Consider the following 13,917-nt stretch of genomic DNA (forward strand, 5'->3'; position numbering starts at 1 on the left):
CCTGATCTGCTGAGTTACTCCAACACTCTGTATCCTTCATCATTGCACAAGTGTTGATCTAAGCCATTATTTGTCAATTTCAATGGCCTCCGCAGTATAACTAGCCACCTGCGTTCCAGTGTCTGATTACTGTGGGGCCAATCATCCACTATAACTGGATTCCTTTATAAAGTGGTTCATTATAATGAGGATTTACTGTATTACATTAGCTTTCATCAGGCCTATGAAAAAATATTTTAATCCAATAAATCATTTGATGTGTAGTAATATCTCCGGTATCTATGTAACATAAAATGCACGATGCCAATGATTCAAATCAATTTTATCTTCTATTTGTTTAACTCCCCTTTGTTCTATTTCAAATGCATTTATCTCATTACTCATTTCAGTACAAAATACATTCTACTTTGTAAAATGTTTGATACTTGCGAGCTATTTTTTTCAGCACAGATTCATTTTCTGGGGAAGTGGATGTTTCATGCTTTTTCATGCTGCTGTGAAATTCATTCAACATATGAGGTTGAAAAATTACAATGCGAATCTTCCGCAATGAAGGCGAGGGTGTTGTATTTATAAAGTCAGCGACTGAATCAAGCATTGCATCAGCAACTTGGGAAGGATTTGCTCTTCCTTGTCCTATTCATTGGGGTATAAAAAGTTGAAACATTTACACATATCATTTGGACTTCTGGTCACGACGAAAACAATTCATAGAGTAAAGATTAAATTCCTTCTGTGCCAGATATTAAATTATAATAACAGAATTTAGGACCACGAGTACGCCATTTGTCCTTTCTCCACCATTCAATATGATCATGGCTCATTATCCACGTTTAGTACCAGGTTCCTAGATTCTGTCCAAAGCATTTAATTGACAGCAAAGTCCAGGATTTTGACTTTGTTTTTTTTACCCTTTTAGTTCATAGCCCGTGAAACCAGACAACTCTTTGTTCTGCTGAAGTAGACAGAATAATTTTACTCTGTTTGAGAATTTAGATGAATGTGGTGTGGATGAGGGATTCCACAAAGGTTCAGATGCCACAGGTTCCATTCCCTCTATGCACACCAATGCTTCCATATAACAGGGGTTATATGCATCTTTTGCAAAGATGACTAAAGCAGATGGGGAAGAAGACCTCTGACCAGGTGCACCAACATCCCAAGAATTGTCCTTGAACAACATTGTAATATCCAGAGGCTATTGACTGTTGGCCTATTTAATATCAAGATCATTTTCAGCCACAATAGCCTTTCCATTATAATGACCCTCTAATTAAATTCCCACATCCTGCTCAGATTTCAATGTATATAGTTGAACCAAATTAATAACATAATTTATGTATTTTAGCCACATTTTGGATTCATTCAATATATAATGAAACCCAAAAAAGAGTTTTTAGCAAACTTCTAACCTGTTCCAAGAGCAGGAAAAGAAATAGAGGAGAATTCCTGTTGTTCACATATCTGAAGCACTGCATTGACAACAGTTTTGATTTCATTAGGAACTGTTTGTCCAATTATGTGAACTATATGTCGACACGCTAGATTTCCTGGATTTGTTAATATTATTCCATTGTTTTGTTGTGAGCCTGCGAGTTAAAGAGAGAATAACTTCATCAATTTCTTGCATGGCCATTGTATAAATATCAATTCTGCCCATAACAGTACATATTTCTGTCCAGTAATATTTGAATAAATATCTTTTAAAAAGGTAATTATGATCTGTGGCATTCCTCTGAGGCAATTCAGGCACAGATTAGGAAATGTATCAGAGATGGACACAATACTCTAGAGGAACTCAGCGGGTCAGGCAGCATCTCTGGAGAAAAGGAACGGGTGACGTTTCAGGTGCAGACCCTTCTTGAATGCATCAGCCAGGTATAATGAACAGGTAGGTATCTCATAGCCAAAAAATAAAGAGCAAAGAATTTAAGCAAAATATGTACTGAGGATTTAGTATAGGACATAGGACCTAAATTGAAACAAAGATGATATTCATCAAGAGCAACTCTTTAAAAAAAATCTCCTGCCTCATGTCACTCTACATTGCTCAAGAACACTAGTTCCCTGTTCCACATGCATAGATTTAAAATTTTATCTTAATATATGGATTCCTACATGACTTCACCCCACTCCAGCATTGCAGATTTCTCCAGACCCATGAACATACAAAGCTCAGTATTCCTCTAGCTCTTGAACCTTGCACACTGTTCACTCCATAATTGCTTACTGTACCTTTTAGACCTTAATTCCCTCTCGAAACCCTTCAAGTTCAAGTTCAAGTGAGTTTATTGTCATGTGTCCCTGTATAGGACAATGAAATTCTTGCTTTGCTTAAGCACACATAAAATAGTAGGCATTTACTACAAAACAGATAAATGTGTCCATATACCATGATATAAATATATACACACATGAATAAATAAACTGGTAGTGCAAATAACAGAAAGTGGTTGCTAATAATTAGAGTTTTGTCCGAATCAGAGTTTTGTCCGTTCTCCTCTAAGGAGGATAAAGAGGATCCTAAGAACAATCAGTTCTCCTCTAACTTACTTTTTAAAACCTACTTATTCAACCACATTTGGTCACCTTTGCTAACATTTCCTTCATTTCAGTGCCCGTTATTGTCCAATTACAAAAACGTACAAGATAAATGTTGTTCACAGCAATGAAGATTGAGGGAAAAGTACTTGGGAAACTGAGGCAATTTAGACGGCCGTTGTTTGTCTCATTAACATCTCTTCATGTTAATCTCCCTGGAGGGAGACCGCTTTTCAGAGCTCCCGCAACAGCAACTTCTCCCGCCCGAATTGAGCGGTTGAAAGCGACCTGGAGCAGGGCCTTACATTGCCCGGCGCAGCTTTAACGTCCGCGGGACGTGCTAACGCCCGCCGGGGGCTCCAACATCATGACCCGGAGCAGTGCCTCACATCGCCCGGCGAGGCCTTAAATGGCCTCGGGGCTTGCCATCACCCGCCGGGGGCTTTGACATTGATATCGGGAGAAGAATGGAGAGCAGGGGAGAGTCAAGACTTTGTCTTCCATCACAGTGAGGAGGAGATTCACTGTGATGGATGTTTGTGTAAATTGTGTTGGTGTGTGTCTTGGTTCTTTTCTTGTTGTATGACTGCAGAAACCAAATTTTGTTTGAACTTCATTTGAGGTTCAAATGACAAATAAACGGTATTGTATTGCATAATCTTGTATAAAACCCTTGTTTTTGATTTAATAATGTAATTTGTTAATCAGAAGTTACAGCTTAATATTTCTAGGTTGAAGTTCCTTTGTACATGGTCAACAGAAAAGCAAAGTGATTACTTGGACTTGTAAAATAAATCAAATTCCAAACCTTTTTGTTGGCACTCAGTTTCTACAGCTTGACCAGCAGCATCTAAAATTGCCTTGGACACACCTGAAATTACATTGCAAATGAATTGATTAATTTAAAATTAAAATAAAATTCTTTATCAATAATTGATTTTTCAGCGAAAGTTATATTTATTACTGTATAAATAAATGTGCTTAAATTGACATGCATTTAAACTTCACTAGCTGTTTTACTTATAATTATTATAATCTACTAACTGTAGATTAATTCTAATAATAAGCAGGTATGTCTTTGAATCATAAATGTTGTTGTTGTCTCAATTATTCATAATTTTAAGCACAATGAATTGTTTTATTGTCAACAAAAAAGCTGAGATTTTGCTTGCAATGTGCTGCCTGCTATTTACCCCAGTGATATTTGCTATTGGCCATTTTGAAAGCTTGTGAAATCTTCATCAATCTGGTATCTGATGCATTATACCACTCGTCATGAGGAATCTCCAAATGGGAAAGAAGCAACAAGACACTCCAACCAATTGGGATGAAGTAACTTCAGGAGCAGAGGCATAGCTGGTAGACATGCTTAACCCAGGTTCAATCCTGATCTCGTACTATCTGCGTGAGGTCTGCACATTCTCCCTGTGCATGGGATTCCTCCTGGTGCTCAAGTTTATCCCTACATGCCAAAAATATGTAGTTTGGCAGATTAATTGGTCACTTTAAATTCCCCCAAACATACTGGTGAGTGGTCGAATAGAGAGGGATTTAATGGGAATGTGAGGAGAAGAAAATGGATTTGGATAGGATTGGTGTAAAAGAAAACATATGCTTAATGGTCAGCATGGACAGTGGGCTCATTTCCATGCTCTCTATGATTCTAGGAAATAGCAAACTCCAAATCACCAACTAAAAAATGAATTTAAATAATGTACATAAAGTGAAATATTGATAGGGAATTGGAGATGAGATATCAAAAGCAAAATAAATTCTCTTTTTAAGGCACTATGACATAGAAACATAGACATAGAAAATAGGTGCAGGAATAGGCCATTCGGCCATTCGAGCCTGCACCGCCATTCAATATGATCATGGCTGATCATCTAACTCAGTATCCTGTACCTGCTTTCTCTCCATACCCCCTGATCCCTTTAGCCACAAGGGCCACATCTAACTCCCTCTTAAATATAGCCAATGAACTGGCCTCAACTACATTCTGTGGCAGAGAATTCCAGAGATTCACCACTCTCTGTGTAAAAAAAGTTTTTCTCATCTCAGTCCTAAAAGATTTCCCCTTTATCCTTGGCACTCACATTAAATTCATATCCAAGGACTGGAGAGTTTCTTCAGCATAAATTATCATCCATTAAAATACCCATGTTCACAAATGTACTTTTAACCTTTAACGCTATCTTTAGTAAGGAAGGTTATCAATTAGCCCATTCCATGCCTTTGCAGTGCATGCAATGCTAGGTCTGTCAACGATGACTGCAGTGGAGGGTCTGTGGAGGAGCAGGGTATGTTTGATAGCATAACTGGAATTTCCCATTTAACCACAACTGTGCAGATGGAAAAAGCTACAATAACAGCAGTGCTCAACAGCAGTAAAATCTGGTCCATTCTCCGTAAATTAAGCCAATGTACAAGAATTACAATTTTCTCCAAATTAGCTTTGAACATTGTATTGAAATACCTGATTTTAGAGTGAATGTTTTATTTGATGAATTGACAATGGCATCTGCGGTCTCCTTTGTTATATCTCCAGGTACCACTTGTAATAAAATTGGTCCCATTTGCATTTCAGCCTGCTCAGGTGTAACCAAAGACATTTTTCCAAACAAAGGACCTGTAAAAATGTTCCAGATATTTTTGTAATTTTACATTTGTTCCTAAAACATTTTCTTTTATTAATAGACACTGATAGTCTTTAAAATATATATAATAAACTGCGTATGTAGCCCTGGTGTTTTTAACACATGCCGGTAGAATTTTCCCCTGGACTCCAAAATCGCCTTATCTGAAATATTCATGCTTTATTTCTCGAGTTATTAATGAAAATGTCCAAAAATCTGGGGGGAAAAACGGCTGTCGTTCGCTGATGACATCACAATGGATCTGCACACTGTGTTCCACGCGCTGTGAGTGAAGATCAAGCTCTCGGGTCCGTCTCGGGTCGTTCTCCCCCCTCCTCCTCCTCTCCCCCCGCCTACTCTCCCTTCCCCCCTCCATCTCCCCACTCCCCCTGCCCTCTCTCCCCCCTCAATTTATAAGGTCTACTAGACTAAGTGGGACCCGTTGGGTCCCATGTTCACACGGGGGGGGGGGGGGGGGCTGGTCCCCCAATGCAATATTCCACCTCTCCACCAATTACAATATTGGTGGCCAGTGGGGGGGGGGGGGGGGGGGGGGGGGGGAGTTTCATACCACTTCAAAGTGCAGTTTCATACCACTTCAAGCAGGGTGCAAGTCCACCAAACTGGTGCAGTTTCATACCACTTCAAGCAAGGTCCAGGGCCACCAAACTCAAGGGCAGTTTCATGCCACTTCAAGCAGGGTGCAAGGCCACAAAATTCAAGTGAAGTGTCATGCCACTTCAAGCAGGGTGCAAGGCCAGCAAATTCAAGTGCAGTTTCATGCCATTTCAAGCAGGGCGCAAGGCCACCAATTTCAAGTGCAATTTAGTCATTTCAAGCAGGGTGCAAGGCTACCAAATTCAAGTGCTGTTTCATGCCAGTTCAAGCAGAGTGAAACCACCATAAAACCACACAAAACACCACATAAACACCACACTCACAGTTCAGTAGACATTCAGTGTGTTCAGTTGATTCACAGCTCATTTGCCATTTCAAACCAACCACCACAAACCATTTGCTGTGCTTTATTTCAAATCAACCACCACCAAACATTTGCTGTGCTTTATTTCAAACCAACCACATGTTCATTTTCAAACCACATTAAGGGCACTCAAGGTCAGTAAAACCACACTCACAGTTTAGTAGACACGTGCTCAGTGTTATTCACAGCTCAGACTTAGAGACGTGACCCCCTCACTCCCCCATCTTGCAGAGACTGACTGAGGCACTCAACACTTCTGGGTTTTATAGTCCCTCCCGAAGGTGCATGGCCTTCAGGAGAGAGAATCTCATCATTTTTTAAACACTAATAACTCTTTTATTTTTCATCGATGGGAAAAATCCTCTTGTCCTGCTCTGTGGAGGGGGACTCAGAGTAAGATGGCCAAAAATCACAGCCATAAGTGACAGCGTTTTTTTCTAAAATCAATATACAGAACAGGAAGTGGTCAAGATCAGACTTTTCGTAATATAGATGTACGCAATGTCTACCAACCCGCCCTTGTAAATCCTCTTGGTCACTTCAAAAAATGCATTCAAATTTGTGAGACATCATTTCCTATGTACGAACGCATGCTGACTATCCTTATTCAGTCCCCACCTTTTAAATGCAGGTATATCGTGTTTCTCAGAGGCCCTATCCAGTTATTTTCCTGTAATTGATGTTAGATTCACCAGACTGTGGTGCCTTGTCTTGTCCTTGCAACAATAAAGATATAGGAGCCAACTTCCAGTCTTCCACTATCTCATCCATGGTTGATAATGATACAAATATACCTGCCAGAGATTCAGAAATTTCTGCCCTGGTTTTCCAAAATGTCCAGCGATACATTTACATAGAACATATAAAATAGGTGCAGGAGTAGGTCATTCAATATGATCATGTGTGATCATCTAACTCAGTATCCTGTACCTGCCTTCTCACCATACCCCGATCCCTTTAGCCACAAGGGCCACATCTAACTCCCTCTTAATTATAGCCAATGAACTGGCCTCAACTACATTCTGTGGCAGAGAATTCCAGAGGTTCACCACTCTCTGTGTAATAAATGTTTTTCTCATCTCAGTCCTAAAAGATTTCCCCTTTATCCTTAAACTGTGACCCCTTGTTCTGGACTTCCCCAACATCGGGAACAATCTTCCTGCATCTAGCCTGTCCAACCCCTTAAGAATTTTGTAAGTTTCTATAAGATCCCCCCTCAATCTTCTAAATTCTAGGGAGTACAAGCCGAGTCTATCCAGTCTTTCTTCATATGAAAGTCCTGACATCCCAGGAATCAGTCTGGTGAACCTTTTCTGTACTCCCTCTATGGCAAGAATGTCCTTCCTCAGATTAGGAGACCAAAACTGTACACAATACTCCAGGTGTGGTCTCACCAAGACCCTGTACAACTGCAGTAGACCCTCCCTGCTCCTATACTCAAATCTTTTTGCTATGAATGCTAACATAGCATTCTTTCTTCACTGCCTGCTGCACCTGCATGCCTACTTTCAATGACTGGTGTACCATGACACCCAGGTCTCGTTGCATCTCCCCTTTTCCTAATCGGCCACCATTCAGGTAATAGTCTACTTTCCTGTTTTTGCCACCAATGTGGATAGGCCTCATGGATTTATCCAGCTTTAAGATTGCCATCAACATCTCTTTTTTTAACCATTGTTCAAGATGTGGACTCTTATACATCGGCGAATTCAAACGTAGACTGGGTGATCATTTCGCTGAACACCTTCGCTCAGTCCGACTGAACCTACCTCCTGGTTGCTAAACACTTAAACTCTCCTTCCCATTCCCACAGACCTTTCTGTCCGAGGTCTCCTCCATTGTCAGAGTGAGGGTAAACGCAAATTGGAGGAACAGCATCTCATATTTCGCTTGGGCAGCTTACAGCCCAGTGGTGTGAATATTGATTTCTCTCAACTTCAAGTAGCATCGGCATTCTCTCTCTATCCCTCCCCCATCCAAGTCGCAGTAGCTTCTCGTTTTCACCCAACAAGCAGCTAATAATGGCTTGTATCCTCGTTACTTTTTTGCATATCTTTCATTCATTATTCTTTATCTGTCTACATCATCGTCTATATCTCTCATTTGCCTTATCCCTAACCAGTCTGAAGAAGGGTCTCAACCAGAAATGTCACCCACTCCTTCTCTCCAGAGATGCTGCCTGTCCCACTGAGTTACTTCAGCTTTTTGTGTCTATCTACAGATGATAAATATTTGTTTAAGAATTTCCAGAAGCAAGCTTGAAAACATTCTTTTTCCTGAACAGATTTTGTGGTGTAGTTGTGGAAAACGTATTCAAAGAAAGCCAAGAAAATCATGAAAAACAGTGATTTAAAATATTAATTGGATGTAATTTACCAATGATAAAAGAAAATCTTCACTGATTATTATGTTTGTATTCCAAGCAAATAAACAAATTCTAATTACATTTACAATACATAATGACCTACCTGTGGGTTTCTGCTCTTCACTGCGGACGCCAGTTTTTGGCTGCTGCATAAAAACTCTTTTGAATTCGCAAATCATTGCCTACATAACAAAACACTTATTATTTAGAGAAATGGGAATCATATCTATCTATTAATATATAAAACTCTCGCCCAAAATTCCGAAACGGAACTCCGTCCGGCTGTCACATTTCTTCCATTGATTCCCTGCAACTCCGAAACTGGACGCAGAATCGCCGACATCTTTTCCATTTCGGTAGAGATTTCACTTTTCTTTCTAAGTATCCGCTCCTCATTACATTCCGTCGTGTTTAAGTACACGTTTTTAATCAAATCCTTCCCCCCCCCCCCCCAATATTTCAAAACTAAACTGGCTTCACACCCACAGAACCTTCACCAGCCCCAGCCCCTGCTGAACGTTCCATCGTGTGATGTCACAATGCCCAATCTTCACATATGTCCAATCGGAATGGATCCATTTACATATGCCTATGCAGGAGCCCAAGCCAATGGTGAACGTTCCATCGTGTGATGTCACAATGCCCAATGCTCAAAGACATCGTTGCCATAGAGAGGGAGTACAGAGAAGGTTCACCAGGCTGATTCCTGTTATGTCAGAACTTTCATATGAAGAAAGACTGGATAGACTCGCCTTGTAATCGCTAGATTTTAGAAGATTGAGGGGGTATCTTATAGAGACGTTTAAAATTCTTAAGGGGTTGGACAGGCTAGATGCAGGAAGATTGTTCCGGATGTTGGGGAAGACCAGAACAAGGGGTCAAAGTTTAAGGATAAGGGGGAACGCTGAATCGCCGACATCTTTTCCATTTTGGTAGAGATTTCTCTTTTCTTTCTAAGTATCCGTTCCTCATTACATTTCGACGTGTTTAAGTGTACGTTTTTAATCAAATCCTAACCCCCCCCCCCCCCCCCAATATTTCAAAACTAAACTGGCTTCACACCCACAGAACCTTCACCAGCCCCAGCCCCTGCTGAACGTTCCATCGTGTGATGTCACAATGCCCAATCTTCACATATGTCCAATCGGAATGGATTCATTTACATATGCCTATGCAGGAGCCCCAGCCAATGGTGAACGTTCCATCGTGTGATGTCACAATGCCCAGTGCTCATAGACATCGTTGCCATAGTGACAGTACAGAGAGTCAGATGTGGGCCGAGGAGCCTTCAAGACAACATGAGATGTTCCCATATTGTGTGAAAATATTTACGTCATTCACCCCTGAACCTCGATAAGAACACCACCTGCACATCTTAATTAAATTAGAGAAAAACGGAAAAGAGGTCGGGCATTTACACTTTTAAGGCTCTGTGTGTGTCGAAGCTTCGTGTGTGTGATGCCGCACCGCTAACCCCCCCACCACCCCCCCCCACGCGTTGCCGAGACGGACCCGACTTCGACGACTTCAAGATACGATATTTTAAGACGGCAGGGACCCGACTTCGACGACCAAATCTCCCCTGGGGGCTACAGGTAGGGAACGGTCTTTATGCACTTTTCCAACTCTGTGTGTGGGGGTGGTTAGTGTGTGTGAGGCGCCCGCCCCCCACCCCCCCCCCCCAGTGGGGGCTACGGGTAGGGAACGGCTGCGTTGGGGGATCAGACCCAACGGGTTTGCCATTGGTCGTCGTGTTTAAGTGCACGTTTTTAATCAAATCCTAACCCACCCCCCCCCCCCCCAATATTTCACAACTAAACTGGCTTCTCACCCATAGAAGCAGCACCAGCCCCAGCCCCTGGTGAACGTTCCATCGTGTGATGTCACAATGCCCAATGTTCAAATACATCGTTGCCATAGAGGGAGTACAGAGAAGGTTCACCAGACTGATTCCTGGGATGTCAGGACTTTCATATGACGAAAGACTGGATAGACTCGGCTTGTACATGCTAGAATTTAAAAGATTGAGGGGGTATCTTATAGAAACTTACAAAATTCTTAAGGGGTTGGACAGGCTAGATGCAGGAAGATTGTTCCAGATGTTGGGGAAGTCCAGAACAAGGGGTCACAGTTTAAGGATAAGGGGTAAATCTTTTAGGACCGAGATGAGAAAAACATTTTTAACACAGAGAGTGGTGAATCTCTGGAATTCACTGGCACAGAAGGTAGTTGAGGCCTGTTCATTGGCTGTATTTAAGAGGGAGTTAGATGTGGTCCTTGTGGCTAAAGGGATCAGGGGGTATGGAGAGAAGGCAGGTACAGGATACTGAGTTGGATGATCAGCCACGATCATATTGAATGGTGGTGCAGGCTCGAAGGGCCGAATGGCCTACTCCTGCACTTAATTTCAATGGTTCTATGTTTCCCTCTCCGAAACCCCTCTCCCACCCATCCCTCTCTCCCCCACCCCCCTTCCCTCTCTACGCCACCCCCTTCCTCCTACCCCTCTGTCCCTCTTCCATCACTCCCCCTACCCCTCTCCACCTCCCTCTCCACTCTTTCCCCTCTCTCCCCCACCCCTCTCCCCCTCCCTCCCTCCTTCCCTACCTCCCCATCCTCCCCCTCCACCACATCTATCTCCCCATCCCCCTCTCTCACCCCCTACCCCGCTCTCCTTTCCCTCCCAAATCTGTCCCATTTCCTCCACCTCCTCTCCCCTCCCTCCCCTCTTCACATCCCCCCTCCCTCCCCCCACCTGTGTGTTTGGGGGTTGGTTAATATGAGTTTGATGCCGCAGCCCCCCCTCCCCCCCCCCCCCCCTGCAAAACGCCGTTGGGGAAACAGACCCAACGGGTCTGCACTTGGTCTAGTATACTTTTAAAACTCTGTGTGTGTTTGTCATTTTGATTTTGCATTTGATTCGTTACTCCGCCAAAACCAGATGCAAAAACGCCGCAGTTTTTACCATTTCACTAGCGATTTTACTTTTACATTCGCATATCCACTCCTCATTACATTTGGTCATTTTTCTGTACATATTTTCAATAGAATCCTTCACAAAACTTACTGTTTTTTAAAAATCAGCAGCTCCTGACGTCACAATGCCCACATGCCAACCAATCCAGGCCCACCTGCCTCCAGTATGCCTCCAACTACGCTTGCGCCACGCCTCCCACAGCTGGACTCCAACGCGTGATCGCCTGCCCGCTCACTCCAACCCTCCCCCCCCCTACTCCACCTCTCTCCCCATCCTCCCCTTCACCCCCACTCGCCCTCTCCCCCACTCGCCCTCTCCCCCTTCACCCCACTCGCCCTCTCCCCCCAGACAGAGCAGAACGCCGGCTGTTGCCAGAACCACAGCCGCGGTTTTCCGGCTGCAATATTTAGTTTTCAGCTTCTAGCAAATGTGCCCGACCGACCTGCTTCAGGGGAGAAGAGATAAGGCGACGGGCGGGCCGGGTAAAGGCGCAATGATCCTTCCTATAGTGAACCCTGCTGCTGCTGCTCAGTCTCTGATGGTGCCGCTTTAACAGACTTAACCGTGAGCTGCCCCCGCTTTTAACCAGGGCTCCGGGAACTCAGCATCTGAAGGGAACTCTGGGAACTCGGCATCTCTCCCCCCCTCCCCGCGAGTTGGGGGCTATGCGTCAGTAGATAGGGCCGTATGGGGTAAAAGGAGCAAATTAATAATATTAATATAATATCAAGGGGGTAGTTAGCGTGAGTGACGCCGCATGCTGTCCCCCCCTCCCCGCAACCGCACGTTGGGGGAACAGACCCAACGGGTCTGCACTTGGTCTAGTATCCATTAAAACTCTGTGTGTGTGTTTGTGGGGACGTGTGTGTTTGTGGGGATGTGTGTGTTTGTGGGTGTGTGTGTGTGTGTGTGTGTGTGTGTGTGTGTGTGTGTGTGTGTGTGTGTGTGTGTGTGTGTGTGTGTGTGTGTGTGTGTGTGTGTGTGTGTGTGGTTTTGCATGTGAAACGTATCTCCTCGAAAACCAGACGCAAAAATGCGGAGATTTTTACCATTTCGGTAGGGATCAGAAATCCACTCCTCTCTAGATTTCGTCAATTATTTCCCCAGATTTTGAATAAAATTGTTCACAAAACATTAAAAAAAAATTAAATCAAACTGCTGCACGAGCCAAAATGCCACCTCACAGATGTCCAATCACAATGGTTCTCATTAACATATATGACATCACAATGGGACAGGTGAGGGAGATTGGAACCTTCACGTGTTCCCACTAAAATCAAACTGCTGCATGACTCAGTGCCATCTCACAGCCCCCCCCCCCCCCCCCCAGCATGCCTGATGGCCCTGCCCGGCCCGCTGACCTGACAATGCCTTAGCACCTAGCCCACTGGCCCTGGCCCCCCAGCCTGCCTGGTGGCCCCGCCTGCTGACCTCACAATGCCTTTGCACCTGGCCCAACTGGCCCCGCCCAGCCCTGCCCCCCCCAGCCTGCCTGGTGGCCCCACCCACTGACCCCACAATGCCTTTGCACCTGGCCCCGCCCGGCCCTGCACCCCCCCAGCCTGCTCGGTGGCCCGCCCCCCCAGCCTGTCTGCTGGTCCCGACTCCCCCAGCTGCCTGGTTGTAGATTCCATTGGTTTTCATTGAATTGAATGTAATTATTTATCTCTTAACATCACTAATTTTTAACATTAACTTTTAATTTCAAAGACAGTTTTTAAAAAATAAATTTGCTGTATTCATTAACAGCTTAGATCAGACCCGCTGTGTGTGGAGGGGGGAGAAGAGGGGAGGAGGGGAGGGGATAGGGGTGGTTAGAGGGGGGGGGTGGTTAGAGGGGGTGGTGGTTAGAGGGAGGGGGGGTGGTTAGAGGAGGGCTGGTTAGTGTGTGTGTGACGCGGCAGGCTGCTCCCCTGAATACCATAGAGCTGCTGACAGTTTTCGTGCATGAGACGCGCACACTTCATTTCCAGAACATTCTGAACGCATGACACACGGTTGCGTTTTGCTCTCTCTGTCTCTCTCCCCTCTCTCCCTTTCCCTCCACCCCTTCCCCCCTCCCTTCCCTCTGTCCTCCCATCTCTCACATCCCTCCCCCCCTTCAGTCAGTGGATAGGGCGGTTATGGGGTAAAAGGAGCAAATTAATAATATTAATATATCAAGGGGGGGTAGATAGCATGTGTGCCGGGAGGGGGGGGGGGGGGGGGGTAGTTAGTGTGTATGACGCCGAATGCCGCCCGCCCCCCCCCCCCCCCAGCAACCACACTTTGGGGAACTGACCCAACGGGTCTGTACTTGGTCTTGTAGCTCACAAAATCCTGAAATTGCATAATGTTGGGTAAAAATAGAAACATATTTAACAAAGAGTGCTATTTGTATCAAATCCCATAGTACTTGTACTAATGTAATTTATAA

General features: G+C 44.1%; 1 protein-coding gene across 1 annotated transcript in view; it reads right to left on the reverse strand.

Moving 5' to 3' along the window:
* parp14 (poly(ADP-ribose) polymerase family member 14) overlaps nucleotides 1-13,917 on the reverse strand; it is a 54,528-nt gene that overhangs the window by 23,803 nt on the left and 16,808 nt on the right. The window contains exons 9-13 of the mRNA XM_033024593.1: nucleotides 8,628-8,706; nucleotides 5,018-5,170; nucleotides 3,350-3,412; nucleotides 1,413-1,589; nucleotides 430-636 (exon numbers count right to left, since the gene is read on the reverse strand). Coding sequence (XP_032880484.1) covers nucleotides 430-636; nucleotides 1,413-1,589; nucleotides 3,350-3,412; nucleotides 5,018-5,170; nucleotides 8,628-8,706 — 679 coding nt within the window. The remainder of the gene's footprint in view (nucleotides 1-429; nucleotides 637-1,412; nucleotides 1,590-3,349; nucleotides 3,413-5,017; nucleotides 5,171-8,627; nucleotides 8,707-13,917) is intronic.

Source organism: Amblyraja radiata, chromosome 7, assembly GCF_010909765.2.
Source record: "Amblyraja radiata isolate CabotCenter1 chromosome 7, sAmbRad1.1.pri, whole genome shotgun sequence".
NCBI lineage: Eukaryota > Metazoa > Chordata > Chondrichthyes > Rajiformes > Rajidae > Amblyraja > Amblyraja radiata.